Source organism: Panicum virgatum, chromosome 3K, assembly GCF_016808335.1.
Source record: "Panicum virgatum strain AP13 chromosome 3K, P.virgatum_v5, whole genome shotgun sequence".
NCBI lineage: Eukaryota > Viridiplantae > Streptophyta > Magnoliopsida > Poales > Poaceae > Panicum > Panicum virgatum.
In genome coordinates, this window is record NC_053138.1 from 25,509,315 (window position 1) to 25,523,175 (window position 13,861).

At 51.6% G+C, this 13,861-nt stretch overlaps 1 protein-coding gene across 2 annotated transcripts; it reads right to left on the reverse strand.

The window, feature by feature from the left end:
* Positions 1–1,974: 1,974 nt before the first annotated feature.
* On the reverse strand, positions 1,975–5,631 carry LOC120698640 (amino acid permease 3-like). 2 transcript variants are annotated; one of them, XM_039982335.1, is made up of 5 exons: positions 5,476–5,631; positions 3,954–4,073; positions 3,601–3,834; positions 3,394–3,487; positions 1,975–3,278 (listed from the first exon to the last, which is right to left on the reverse strand). In XM_039982335.1, the coding sequence occupies exons 2-5, from the start codon at positions 4,069–4,071 to the stop codon at positions 2,255–2,257; spliced, it is 1,470 nt and encodes a 489-aa protein (XP_039838269.1). In that variant the 5' UTR covers positions 4,072–4,073; positions 5,476–5,631; the 3' UTR covers positions 1,975–2,254. The 2 variants fall into 2 exon arrangements, with proteins under 2 accessions (XP_039838269.1, XP_039838268.1); XM_039982334.1 differs by lacking the exon at positions 5,476–5,631 and adding an exon at positions 4,219–4,461.
* Between the last annotated feature and the right edge of the window lie 8,230 nt (positions 5,632–13,861).

Below are 13,861 nucleotides of genomic sequence, written 5' to 3' on the forward strand. Positions count from 1 at the left end.
GACTGTTACTACACTCCTACAACGGATTGATGCTTGCATATATACGATGCTGCCCCCACAATGGGCTGGCCCGTCTCTCGCCTTCCCGGCCAATCCATGGCATCCCTTTTGACCTTTTCAGCAGTTGTGTAATGCTGTGTCTGTGTGCTAATCATCCCGGGCCAATCTGTTTTTTTTTTCCTGCTTTTGTTTCCATTCCAGCGCACATTCTCTGGACGTGGTTTAAGGTTTCAAATCAAGAGCACTGAACGCAGGGTGTTTGAATCCAAGAACTGATTTTCAGTCCGGATCACGTACTCACGTCGCATGTTTGGATGCCAATTAGAGGATTAATTAGAGGACTAAACATGAGGTAACTATAAAACTAATTGCATGAGCCAGGCCTATTAAATCTAATCAAGCCATTATTAGCACATGTGTACTGTAGCATAACACGAGCAAAACATAGACTAATTAGGTTAATAGATTCGTCTCGCGAACGAGCCTTCACCTATACAATTGGTTTTATAATTAATTTATATTTAATATTTTTAACTAGTATCAAATATTCGATGTGATGGTACTAAATTTATATTTAATATTCCTAATTAGCAGCAACGCGAATTCGTCAGGCCGGCAGCTGACAAATCTGCCTTGTTCTTGTTCGTACGCGAATTTCGATCGTGTCGCGTCCTCGTGGGACTGTCGGCAACGCGCGTCGCAAGCTCGTCCCTGCACCGCAGCGAGCGAGATGCGAACGCGATCGCTGCAGCTCGATCTCGTCCTCCCCCTCCTCCCGAACTTATGCGCCGCGCCTTTCCACTTTCCAGCGATCGATCGATCGGACGAACCAGCGCCTGCCACTCGCGCACGGAACGCGCGCGAACATTCCCCGATGGAGCGCACGGCGGCCGCCCTTTCCGGGGAGCGGACAAGCTGGAGACGACGGCGAGGGTATTCCGGCTGCTCCCTCCCTCCTAGCCCCGGTCGCCGCGACGGCAGAGGAGAGGAGCGGAGCGGGCCGCGGGGGGGCCACGGTGGTACGCCGCCGGCCGCACTGATGAAAAAGCTCACTCCTGTACGTACGGGCAGTGCGCGGTGGATCGGCGGTGGAGCCGAGAGGGGGATTTTGGAGCGTCTTGTCTTGTCTTGATTGAAATCATCATCGTGGTCAGGGAGATTCTTCCGGGATCCTTCCTTTCCTTTTGGCGCCACCCCATTAGCAGCCGCGGCAAAGCACGATCGGCCGTAATGCGGCGTCCGTACTTTGCTTTGTCCAATCGCCACAGCAAAAGCAGCGGCGGAGGCCGCCTGATGATCAGCTGGTCGATCTGACCGGCCGTGGTGGCGCAGGCGGGGCTCTCTCACACACACTTTACTAACTAAATCCCATGGAGTGCGGTTGGTTGTTGAGGCCACGTCGATGGCGTCCCTCCCAGGATCGGAGATCCCTCCGACGCCGACATGGCGCGGATTTCCACTGATCCCGCGGCCGGCTCTTGTGCTCACCTTCCTGGAATCGTGGATGTCTCCGGGCCGGGTCTCGCCAGCTGAGCTCCCATGGCACGTGCTCGCAGACCTGATTCGACGGGAGGGGCGTCAGGTGACAGCCTTCTGGGCCTGGTCGGCTGTACGCTAGCTCCCCTCGTCGCAGCCTTATCTTGTTTGGTCACAAACAGTTATGTAATGGAGGATCTTAGGACTTATAGGGTACGTTTACTTGGAGAGCAAAGTAAAGTCGGCGTAGAGATGCGTACTGGTACTGTGGTACATGCTGGTGTCACTCTGTGAGCCAACCCTTGTGCTTCGCTCCAGTGAGCAAACTTGATTACAAGTTGTCATGGAAGTTGTCGTAGAGTCTCGTAGTAGCTAGGTACATGTATCTAATTTCTTATGGACATATTTCTTGATTACAAGTTGAGGACACATCATGCATTTTACTGGACTTATGTACGGAATAATTTCAATACTGGTCTGCTGAACAGAGCCCACACAACAAGCATTTGACTAGGAAACACACTATTTGATTTCTCTTAATTCACTGCCTTTTTCAGTTAACCAGATCACAAACAATGGAAATTATCCAGGACACGGTACATCGGCGATGCAAGCTATGCATCACAAGGACACCAATTTTCTTTTTTTTCCCTTTTCTTTTTACCGTTTGGTAATTAATTAATGACTAATTTAATTAAAGACTGCACATACTAGGCGCCAAATCATCTGTCTGTCCATCAATCTGTGCATATGTTCAGTGCGACGAACCATCGATCCATCAGTAGGTGGTGACGAACGGCTTGTACACCTTGAGGTCGGAGATGATCCCGGCGACGGAGCCAGCGGCGGAGGCCACGGTGATGATGAGGCAGCCGAGGCTGAGCAGCTGCAGGCACACCCACCGCGTGCTCCACCTGGGCACCTTCTTCTGCACGATGTACATCTCCACGGGGAAGTAGACGGTGAGCGGCCAGAACCCCAGCGCGCCGAGCAGCCCGACCACGTCGTTGAAGAAGGGCAGGAGCATGGAGACCACCGTGGTCGCCACCACGAACGCCGTCCGCCACGTCAGGCGGAACAGGTTCATCTTGTAGCAGCGGCCGGCGGAGCCGGAGAGGGAGAGCGGGACGCCGACCTCGCCGGTGATGTACCTGGACTCGGGCCACCTCTGCTGCGCCCACTTCTCGACGAAGGCGAAGAGCGGCTGGCAGTAGACCTGGTAGGCGCCGACGAGGTGCACGACGATGGCGGCGTTGGCGACGTCGAGGAGCCAGAAGGGCTCGTAGAAGCCGAAGCCGGTGAGGAGGTTCCCGGGGGCGGCGTCGCCGAACGCGGCGTAGCCCGTGCAGCCGCAGAGCATGTAGAAGAGCGTGGTGACGGCGACGCTGACGATGGTGGCGCGGCGCATGACCTTGGACTCGGACGGTGGCGGCGCGCGGATGGTGTCCTGGATCTCGATGAGGATGAGGGAGTAGGAGTAGGCGAAGGCGATGTCGCCGAACGCCTGCAGGCTGCGCCACACCTTGTCGACGGGGGTGACGGCGCCGACGCTGATGCCGGTGAGGCTGCCCTGGACGCCCTTGTTGGCGACCACCTGGACGATGCCGAGGCCCAGGCCGATGGCGGAGTAGGTGAAGGACATGACGGCGGCCAGGATGGAGAGCCACGATATCTGGTCGAAGTCCGGGATCTGCGAGAAGAAGATCTCCGCCACGCCGAAGATGATCATGTAGGGCGTGCTGGAGATGCTGCACGGGTCGCCGTGCCCCTCCACGTGGAAGCAGTTGGCCTTCTTGATCGCCCTGCATGCAGATCATCCGGCCGCCATTGAGTAATCGATCGAGTTAAGCTGAGCTCATCTTCAGCTCTCGATAACACAACACACGTGCCAATGCAAGAGACACGCGTTCTACTCACAGCATGCTAATGGAGGCGGCGATGGTGTAGCCGATGGCGACGCCGACGATGTTGGCGTACTGCAGGAAGCCGCAGATCTGGACCTTGACGCCACCTGCTCGACGGAACGACGACATGGATGGGGAGAGGGAAACAAAGTCAGCTCTTGCTCTGCAGCGGCGAACAGCCACGAGAATGAAGGCGCGCGCACTGCACAAGTGCACGTACTGAGGTTGGCGTTGACGGCGTCCATGTAGGTGTAGTTGCGCTTGCCGGTGCACGCGTCGCCGGAGCGGTAGCAGTCGGCGAGCAGCCCGGAGGTGTAGTAGGTGACGAAGGAGAAGAGCAGCATGACGGCGGGGCCGGCCACCCAGCCGAGCTGCGCGATGGCCCACGCCAGCGACAGCACGCCGGACCCGATGACCGCCGTGATGATGTGCGCGCTCGCCGTCCACATCGTCCCTGCCATACAACTCTCCATCAGTCTCTGGCGCGGCGATTGTTCAGGAAAAAAGCACGGGGAGCAGATGTGAATCTGGCCAAGCCGCTCCGCAGAGCGAGCGAGCTGCCGAGCTCCTCACCGGTGCGCTTGAGGCGGCCGTCGTCGTCGTAGCACTTGGAGGCCGCCGTGTGGCCGAGCTCCGCGGAGGTCACCTCCATGGCCGCCGCCGGGTAGCAGTGCTTACCGTTCTCCCCCATCTCTGCAGACCAGTTGCACAACACCACCAACAGTGAGACTCGCAGCTAGCTTTAGTACAGCACAGCAGAGCTCGGTAACATAGAACTGCAGAAGACAGTCAGACAATGGTTCGTGCTCTAGCTGGAGTGCTCAGCACGGTGACTTACGCGGCAGTTTATATAGCCGCCGGCGGTCGACAAGACGAAGCTGCTGCTACTCGATCAGGTGGTGAGCGACAAACGACGGGACTAGCCGTCTAGCCGGGGAGCGCGAGGACGCCTCCCCTCCGCGTGGAATTCAAAGGCGGCTACGACTCGGGCACTCACTACTGAGCTAGCCTGCCTGCCTGCCTGCCACTCCACCGGCTCGTGGTTGGCTGGTGAAGTGACCGCGAGGACTGAGGAGGAAGGAGAGGGCGGCCACGGCAATTTATAGCCGGGGCTGCCTGGAAGGCGCGGGTGGCCCGTGGCCATTTCACAGGGTTTCGGGGCGGCAACATGTTCTTTTCAGGTTGGCACGATGTTTTTTTTTTTCTGAAAAGAGTGGACCTCACAACGCAGTGAGGATTCCAGTGGCGCCCAACACCAAAACGTGGCTGAAAACTTGAAATGCAAGGGTTGGCTTCTCGCCGGCCCTTTTCTCGATTGATCCCTGTTCGGCTGGTTGTAGTTGGTGGCTGGTACTGATTTGTTGTTAGAGAAAAGTACTGCTGATTGGTTGGTAGCTGGTGGCTAGTACTTGTTTGGTGTGAGAGAAAAACATTGTTGACTGGTTGCAACGAACAGAGCCGTACAGATGCTAGTAATAATTCGTCAATGGAAAAGAGCATGGCTACCCAAGAAATAGTACATGAGCACAGGACCCTACTACTGGTTGACCTCCCTGCGTGCCCCCAGGCAGATCTACCCATCATGCAGGGTGGGGCATATGCCCCAGCTAGACGCCGGGAACCCCGACCCCGACTCCCTCCTCCTCCGGCGAGTGCGCAGGCAGAACCAGAGGCGGTCGGCGGCACGTTTTGCTTTCCGCGGCGGAACTCGCGAGGTCTGGAGGATGAAGAAGAACAGCGATTCAGCGAACCGTTTTTTGGGCCACGATTGGGCCGGTGGGAGGGTTAGCTGGGCGGCTGGGCCGGCCCACGTGGATCTCGCCGAAACGGCTGGCGCATCACTGCCCCACCTAAAATCTCAAGCTACCTCCGCCACTCCCCAGCACACAAGATCATACTGTGAGCAGAGATCTACTACGTTACTGGGGATCGGACAGTGTCCACTGACTAATAACGAAAAGCAAGTGAAGGCCATGAAAACCTGGGAGGAAGATATGCATCACACTCACACCAAAGCCCACCCAGAGATAGGATAAGATCTCGCAACAGCCAGCGTACTACAAGCACATGCCGTTCCTGCCATGCATTTTCTTACCTTTGCAGAAGTGACCTCCTTCCGGCCGCAGCTCCCCTTCTCCTAGCTTGCTCTTGCAACAAGAGCTTGAAGCTAGTGAAGAACTGCCGCAAAGGTTCAGGGGGGTGATAGATATGGCTGATCAAGCTTGGTGTGGTGTGTCATGTATGCAGGCTAGCCAGGCTTTTATAGGAGTGTGGTGGCAAAGCCTGCACGTCAGTGATCATGGATCAGTGACAGGGGTTGTGTGTCTCTGCATTTTCTGCATTGTGTTGTAGGATCAGAGAAGGGAAGGACGGAGGGTGCTGAGGCGTTTGCGCCCCACGGGCTCTCGACCACCCTTTTGCTTCCCCTCGGAATAAGGTTCGGTGCGTGCTGGTCTCCTCGGCCGAGAGATTGATTAAGGCAGGGCATTAAGCTGAGGACCCATCGGGAGGGATCGTATCATTATCAATTTATCATGCATGGTCTTGTTCCCAGCGGAGATCATTCCCCTTGCATCGCAGGTAGGAAACGGAAAGGCTTTGCCACATTGGTTTTCCTCATTTCTGGCCCGTCGATCGAAATGCGGCCCCTAGTAACTCTTAGGGGCAAGTGAAAATTGAAGTGTTTGTGATTCACTGATTTGTTGGAGTGCTGTGTTGTTTTGTTAGGCAGCCCTAAACCATTTCGTAGGAGAGAGAGAGAGAGAGAGAGAGAGAGAGAGAGAGAGAGAGAGATGGTTGAGGCAAAAGTCGAACATAGAAATTCGTTAAAAAGGCTTTTAATAAGACCGATTTGCTTGAAATTGCTCCGTAGTGGAGATCCGTTCATTTTCTTAAGAAAAAAAAATCCAAAGCCTGCACATTTAGTATCCTTATCTCTTCCACGGTTCTCCATCGATGGAGAGACATAGTTTTGACAAGAGCAGCTATGATAGAACTGGATTTGATTTGATTGTTTGTTTGGGTGAGAGCATGGGTCTTGGTAGGCACCGAAGAGCATGAAAATTGTCAGTTTGGCATGGGACAGGGTCAGAAGATGACACTTGCGGCATCAGTATTGTGGGATGACTTGGCTTGCAGCTGCGGCGGGTGGCTCAGCCCCACTGGGCTAATATCGGCGGGTGGCTCAGCCCCACTGGGCTAATATCGGCGTGGTGCATCATCGGAAGACGGCACAAGCGACTGCTTGGTGACAGGAGCCTTATGCGTAGGTGGAGTAATGAGGCGATGTCGACCTTCGGCGGTGGCTTGGCTCCTTGGTGGAGGCTCTAGAATGCGGGGGTGGCCCCCGTGTCTGGTGTTTCTTCGAGCCGATGAGAGTGAGGTGGAGTCCAATGGCAAAAGTGGCAAAGCCCCGCGCGTTTGTGCTTTCGCGGTGGCGACTGCGAGGCAGCCTGTGAGAGGTTCGGATCTGGTATTTTTCACCCTGTCAGGTCGAGCATGGTGTTGCAGTGGCACTTCGGTGATGGGTCCCGTATGGCGGTGCCCTTCTTGGTGCCCTGTGGTTTGTTTTTTTCCTAGGGTTCCCGTTGATGCGGGTCACTATGAGGGGTTTCGGCGGCAGCTTTATGAGAGTGTAATTGCTAGTGGGTGCCGCGTTTTAGACTTAGATCTTGCTACCGTTTTAGAGTGTAATACTTATTTTGTGAATGGGAACAAAGAAAGATCTCATTCTATTATGATGAGCTCTCTGGATCCATGTGTTGTTCTTTGCCGTGGAGCACCATGACTCGATGAGAATATGTGATATTTCTTATTCATGACAACAGAGAATTCCTTGCATCCGACGCAATTTTGAAATTTCAGACGCGCGCCATATTTTCTGCAAGAAAGTCTAGCAAACTCTCAAAAGTTTAGCCGATTTGGCTGAAAGATTAAGGTACAAATTAAACCAAACGATATTAACTCGGCAGGTATCCTAACGTGATGAAGGCCATAGGATAACCTTTATGCATGCATTTTTTTAGGTAATATGGACGTAATCTTCATTCTGTCCACGAAACAGCATATATATATATATATATATATATATATATATATATATATATATGCGTACATATATAGTTTTCCGAATTTGTGGTTAGCAATTTATCCCCGTTTTTTGTTATATTGCAGCCAATTATATTTTTTCCATGTAATTGTCAGTGCATACAATATCTCAAATATTCAGGCTTTAGTCAGGGAAATTTGTTTGAAAGTAGAATATATTATTATTCTATTCTTAAGACCAAGGTGCGTATAGTATACACTGTATGGAGTGAGCTAGAATCTAAGTTAACGCTTCAGGATTCTCTAATTATGTCAGCGGGCTTAAAAAAACAATATCCCTGGCGATACTATTTACAGAAAAGTAAGCACAAATCAAGCGACACAAAACATCCTTTAATTTAATTTATTCTGTGACATGGCTGCTACATCATCATTGCCCACACACAGCACTAATCATAGTATACGTTGCACCAAACATTGCAGCAATATTCCGTCATTTGTTTTTTTACACAGGAAGGACAACATTCTGTCCTTTTACCAACTTTTGAGCTAACATATATCGGGTTACTTTTTGGGGACTGTCATGCAGGTTCCGTCCGGTTAAGTAAAGTAATCCCTCCCTTTTTTTCTCTTTGACCTGCCCAAATCCTATGGAAAAGGGGGAAAGAAAAAGCAACGGCATGGAGGCGGCATTCCTTCCTGGCCAGAGGATGATGGCCGCTTTTTACGGGGCTCGGTTTGAACAAGTAATTTTATTTTCTGTACACCAGTGGGATTGGCCAGGATATCTATGCATTAACAACAACTAGCTAGCATGTTTGGTCTTTCCAGTTTGGCATGGTATTAGATTCCGCAGGGGAGTAGTGAGCTCAGACGTGGACGAACACGGGACCTTCGACGCTATGTCGGCTAACGCCATCCTACAACACTAGTAGTAGCTTACTAAAAAATTAGAGATCAAATTAAGGTTGTGAGTGGAGTTTGGGGGGGTCAGCGGTGGCGTGCTGATGGCTCATGAAGTGGACTGGCAGAGTGGCTTTTTATTTGGGGAAATAATTACTACATGGAGCAGAGAGCGTTGCAGAAGCTAGTCCTGCATACGGGCGGGCCCACTTGTGTTAGAAAAGGTCGGGCGGGCCCCGTGTGCACGTGCGCACTACGATCCGAGGCGAAAAGGTGCCACGAAAGGCGCATGCACCTGCGACGGCGAGCACTGTTGTTGGCTACTGCTAGTATACTGTACCTAAATTCCCCACTATCTGAACAACATTGGCAGTCGAGGGAAGAAACAAAGGCAAGCAGGCTGGGCAAATCTGGTGATTTCGCCATCGTCATGCATGTAACCGGGTGGCCGGCCTCGATGCTCGCCGCGGCATGCGTTTGTTCGCGACGACCGCCGGATCAATTGATCATGGAGCAGCTCGCCCGGCACGTCCGTGAGCCAGGGTACGTTTCGATCTGTACGTGAGAGCGCGAGCGAGCGAGCGAGGAGCAGCTGGGATGGCTCGAGTAGTCGAGTGCGGCGGCGACCGGGTGCCGCTGCATACTCTGCTGCCGCTGCCAGGCAAGAACCCCCTTGCTTGTCGATCCTAAGTGGATCTTTTTCCTTTTTTTTTCTTTCTTGATGAATCGCATCCTGCTGAGTGGATCTCTGTGGCCACACCTGCTAGTAATATAACCGATGGGTTTATTCTCCGATGTGTGTGCCGCTAGCTGCGCCACTCGACTCGATCAATCTCGGGCTCCTGCTCCGGCGCTTTCTTCCAGTCCGTTTCCGGCCTGCTCCCGCACGATCACCATTCCCATGCTTTTGGCTCGGCCCCGCGCGGCGCGGCTGCCGTGTCCGCTGGACGGCGACTTTTCGGCCCCGACGAAAAGCGGTGGCTCCCACTACTCCCCAGCCGTTTGCCGGCCCCTCCCCGCCGGCCGGCCGGCCGGGTATAGTATCTCTTCTTTTTGTCCTCGCCATCGCTGGTGGTCCTAGCTGCTGCTACTATCTAGCATCGTGCTACCAGCTACCAACAACAGAGCCGCCGCTCAGCTGCAGTATAGCTCCACAAAGACTAGCCGCATAGTACGTCGGCACGTCTAATCCAGCTAGGGCCATTGGCCAGCTAAGCACTCATCATCAAGTGCAGGTGCAGTGGTATCGTCGTGTATAGCAGCAGTGGCTTATTTATCTCGCTCTGCCCGCCGCTGATCGAGCCGTCGCGGTCGGCCTGCGCTTTGCGGGAGGATCTCATGGATAAGGTGATAAGCCTTTCGGGCATGGCGAAAATTAGGTCTGCCTGCGCTTGATGATTCGCCGGGATTCTGCTGACCTGGTGAACCCGACGTCGACGCCCAGCGCTCCTGACCCTGAGCTGGAGCTGACCGATCGAGACGAGACGAGACGAGGGCGCCACGCGTGACAGCACGCGGCCTCCATTGTCACTGTACCCGGCCCGGGTCGGGCCCCTTGGATTTTGTCACAGTCCAGAAAAAAAAATCCCTTGCCGGGCCCGCCCGTCAGCCTCCCATTCCCTCCCTCCTCTGTTTCGGCGCCGCACGCGTCGCCACGTCGCCGGCCATCCTCGGCTGCCGTGCCACGCGCGTCCTCCGCTCGCCCTTATCCTCCACGACGACGCCGCGGCCTTATCCTCCACAGCCCCCCTCAAACCCTAGCCCTTCCCCCTTCTCCATTGCCGCCGCCCCGAGCTCCCTCCCCGCCGTCGATTCGCCGTCTCCGGTGAACTACTTCTCGATTCCTTGCGCGGGGAGCATATCCTCCCTTCCCTCGCTCGATTTCCCTCCTCACCAGGCCTCCTCCCCCTCCCTGCAGGGCCGTCGGCGCAGCCCTCCGCCCGCCGCCGCCTAGCGCCGTCGCGCCGCCTCCTCGTCACAGCTCCTTGCCCGTGCCGCCGCTGGTGAGCTTCGCCGCCGTTCCCTCCACCCCGTGCGCGCGCCCTTTGCCCCGCTCCGGCTTCGCCTCGCTGCGCCGCCTCGCGCCGCCGCCGCTCGGCGTCGCCGCGCGCGACGCCGTGGCCGCGCCCCGCCGCGGGTCAAGGCCTCTGGTTGGCCTTGACTCGGGCTGGTGGGCCGCTGGCCAGCGGGCCCCACCTGTCAGCGCCTACGGGTGTGGGATCCGGGTCGATCTAGCAATTAGCTAGGGTTTTGTGATGTTTAGTATATCTGTAATCTTACAAAATGCGTAGAAATTCGTGTATAACTCCAAAAATTATGAAACTTGTTTTGTTGGATTCCTCTAGCGTAGATCTACTCAAGAAAAATATTGTTTAGCATGTTACTTTGCTGTAGATTTATCTATAGTTTTATCTTGCAAAAGTGAGTTTAATGCTTATTTATTTGTGTATTGCTCTAAAAATTTCAAACTAAATTTTGTTAGACTCCTTGAGAGGTGTAGTTTTTAGTAGTGCAACTTGTTCACATGCTTCCTTGCTGTGTATCAAAGTTTTAGCTTGTTTTCTTATGCTTTATCTGAAAGTGGTTTAATATAGAACTTTTTGCTGGAAAGTGAGAAAATAGTAAAACCAGTTTTTTTTTAACTTTGTTTTCATGCCTAGTATCTAAGATAATTTTATTAGTTTTGTTTAGTTAAGTTTGCAAGCCTTTTTCCGAATTTACTTGCTTAGAGTGGCTGAAAATTGATCTATTTATGATTACTTATAGGAAAATCCTTTTACTGCAAATCTAATCTTTATGAGTTCCTTGTAATGTTCTCTGCATGCTCATTTTAAATGGTGATTTATGCTTACTGTATAAGTTCATTTCTTAATTCTTGCATCGCATTCATGCATTATAGTAACCGAGACGTCGGAGGTCGAACTCGTGGAGCCCACTGAGTCCGTTGAGCCTGAACCCGGTGTCCAGTTCGTGGTCGAGCCTGAAGTTAACCCAGGCAAGCAGCTAAGCATAATTCCTTGCACCTATCTAATTTGACTAGCTTAGTTATCTCATTTGGGTAATGTTGGGTTATACATATTATGTATGTATTGCATTCTTGTACCTACTTTGATGCACTATCCTTCCTTGAATTGTTCAACCATGTCCTTTCCACACATTAGTCAGTTACTCACTTAATTTGACTAGATGCTGAGCTATGCTTAGAATAATCTTTTCGCTTACTACAAAGGATAGTTTGGAGTATGACACTTACCGGTTACTCTTGATCGCACTGGTTCGGTTTAGTGGTAAGGGTTTAGTAGTATCGAGATTCGAGCGGAATGGTAGGGCCTAGAGAATGAAATCACATGGGCATAGTCCGCTTGGATCGATTAAGGACCGAGTGGATGACGTCGGTTTTGAGCACCTTTCTGTGCTACCACATATCCAATATAATGGTATGGATGAGCCAATTACCTTCTTTGACTTGATCATTGGGGCCCGGTCCCAGATACGTGGCCAAGGGCTATGCAGGGAGGCTTAGTGTGTCCCCGGGTGTAACTATGTGTAGGAAAGTTTAGAGATGTCCCCGGTGGAACTAAGTCTCCACGCGCAAGCTGGGCGTACCCTCAACGGTTGAGCCTTGTTGGGAACGGTTGACGCAAGTACCCCCTTATCCAACTTTGGCTGGTTGGGTGAGTCGCATGGTCCTTGCGTTGTGTGGGTAAACTAGTACACCCTTGCAAGGTTATAATCAATTCGAATTGCCGCGCTCTCGGTTATGAGCAAGCTCTTTATCCCATGAACTCCTCGTAGAATTTCGTTTATGATGGGAATGGTTCATGTTACAGCTATGATCAGTTATAGATTATATTACTCTCTTAATCAACTAAAAGTGTTTGGGGTTGGGCAAGATTAATTAATTCTGATAGGTGATAGTGTAGAGAGCTAATGCTTATGTAATAATTACTTAACCTTAAAGTTTTTAATTGAGCTATTGCATGATCCTTGTTTATTTAATCGGGTAAGTCTTGCGAGTACCTTTTGTACTCAGGTTGCTTTCTAAACCTAGTTGCAGGTGAGCCGGAAGTGGTGTTCGGCCACTTCTACCCTGCTGATCCAAATGCGGGGGAGGAGTAGGTCGTTGTGGTTGAGATGATGTCCTTGAGCCAGGCATCATCATCTTAGTATGTTTTTATCGTAATCGAGCTCCGTGAGAGTATGTAAATGCAATAAACTTTAAATTTCAGTTTAATATGTCTTTCGTGAGCCCAAAGCTTGTAAAGGAAGTTTGAACCCACCTATATCGAACTTGTAATATTAAGTTTGTAAAACTGTTCTTTGTGGATTATTGGCGATGTATTCGATTGTAAACGGTATGTGCATATGTTGATTCTGGGCGTATGTTGGAGCACATACCGGGACTACTGGATTTGATATTATTTTGGATGAATGACGTGTCGGTTATTCGTGTCTCTAGATGTGGGATAACACGTGTCACGCTCTCCGGCAAGCACATGTTAACTCTCATCTGGGTGATAATGACCGGCGGTTCGTTTAAAATAGTATCAAATTGGGCGGTTCTCACAACGGGTATCAAAGCTGAGGTTTCCATAAAGTGAACCTAAAATTTGCTTAGTAGGGTTTGGGTAAAAATAAATTTTGATCACTTGCACTAAGATTTACTTTGGTTAAAAATTTGAACCTAAGGTGAAATGCTACCTTTCTTCCTTCGTCTTAGAGCTAATTCTCCTTTACTGCTTCACTTGCTTAATTAAGATATGCTTAACCCCTCTTGTCTTCATGGGTAGCGGGCGCGTAGGAACACCCTTTCTCCTGCTGGAAACCTTTTGAGCCTTTTACCGGGGTTGAGTGGGTGGGAATCACCTATTGTCCTAAGTGCTAGTAGGAGGGTTGTAGCGCTGCTGGGCAATGCGGTTGTTTTGGGTCGTAAGTGAGTGCTAGAACGTTAAGGCGTGCTCTCGATGTGAGGAGACGTCATGTTGCATTCATACCTTACATGCATGCATACTATTTCTTGTGGTTTCTAAATCTGTACTTGATTAATCTAGTGGGCTGCTGTCAAGATCTTACCTAGTTGGTTCTCGGTAATCTTAGTGAACCAAATCTACTCTATCTGTTAGAGTTACTACTCTTGTGTTGATTGTGGGTTAGATTTTTATCCACACATTGTCTTTCCACCCTGCCTTTGAGTATCATTCTCCATCTTTCATTCCTGACTGCTAACTGTTTTGTTTATTAACAGGATGGTGTTGCATTCGGGAACCGAGAGGAATGGTGCCAATGGTTCGGGTGGCAATAACAACTGCAACAACGAGGTTCCCCTTCCTAATCCTCCCGTTCACCCAAGCCTCGCGGACGTCCTAGACCGACAAACTGAACTCATGGCGCATTTAGTCAATTAGATGGGCAATGCCGGCAACCATGGTCCAAGAGCTGAGCCTCAAGTGAACAGGTTCGGAGAATTCTTCCGTACCAACCCACCCATCTTTCGTGGTTCCAAGGATCCTTTGGATGCGGATTTCTGGCTC

Bases quoted from the DNA above. Each gene is read 5' to 3' on its own strand.
- LOC120698640 (XM_039982335.1), bottom strand. From the start codon at position 4,071: ATGGGGGAGAACGGTAAGCACTGCTACCCGGCGGCGGCCATGGAGGTG. The intron at 3,835-3,953 runs GTGAGGAGCTCG...GTTGTATGGCAG, and splicing joins CGGCCGCCTCAAGCGCACCG to GGACGATGTGGACGGCGAGC. The intron at 3,279-3,393 runs GTGAGTAGAACG...ATCTGCATGCAG, and splicing joins GCCGCCTCCATTAGCATGCT to GGCGATCAAGAAGGCCAACT.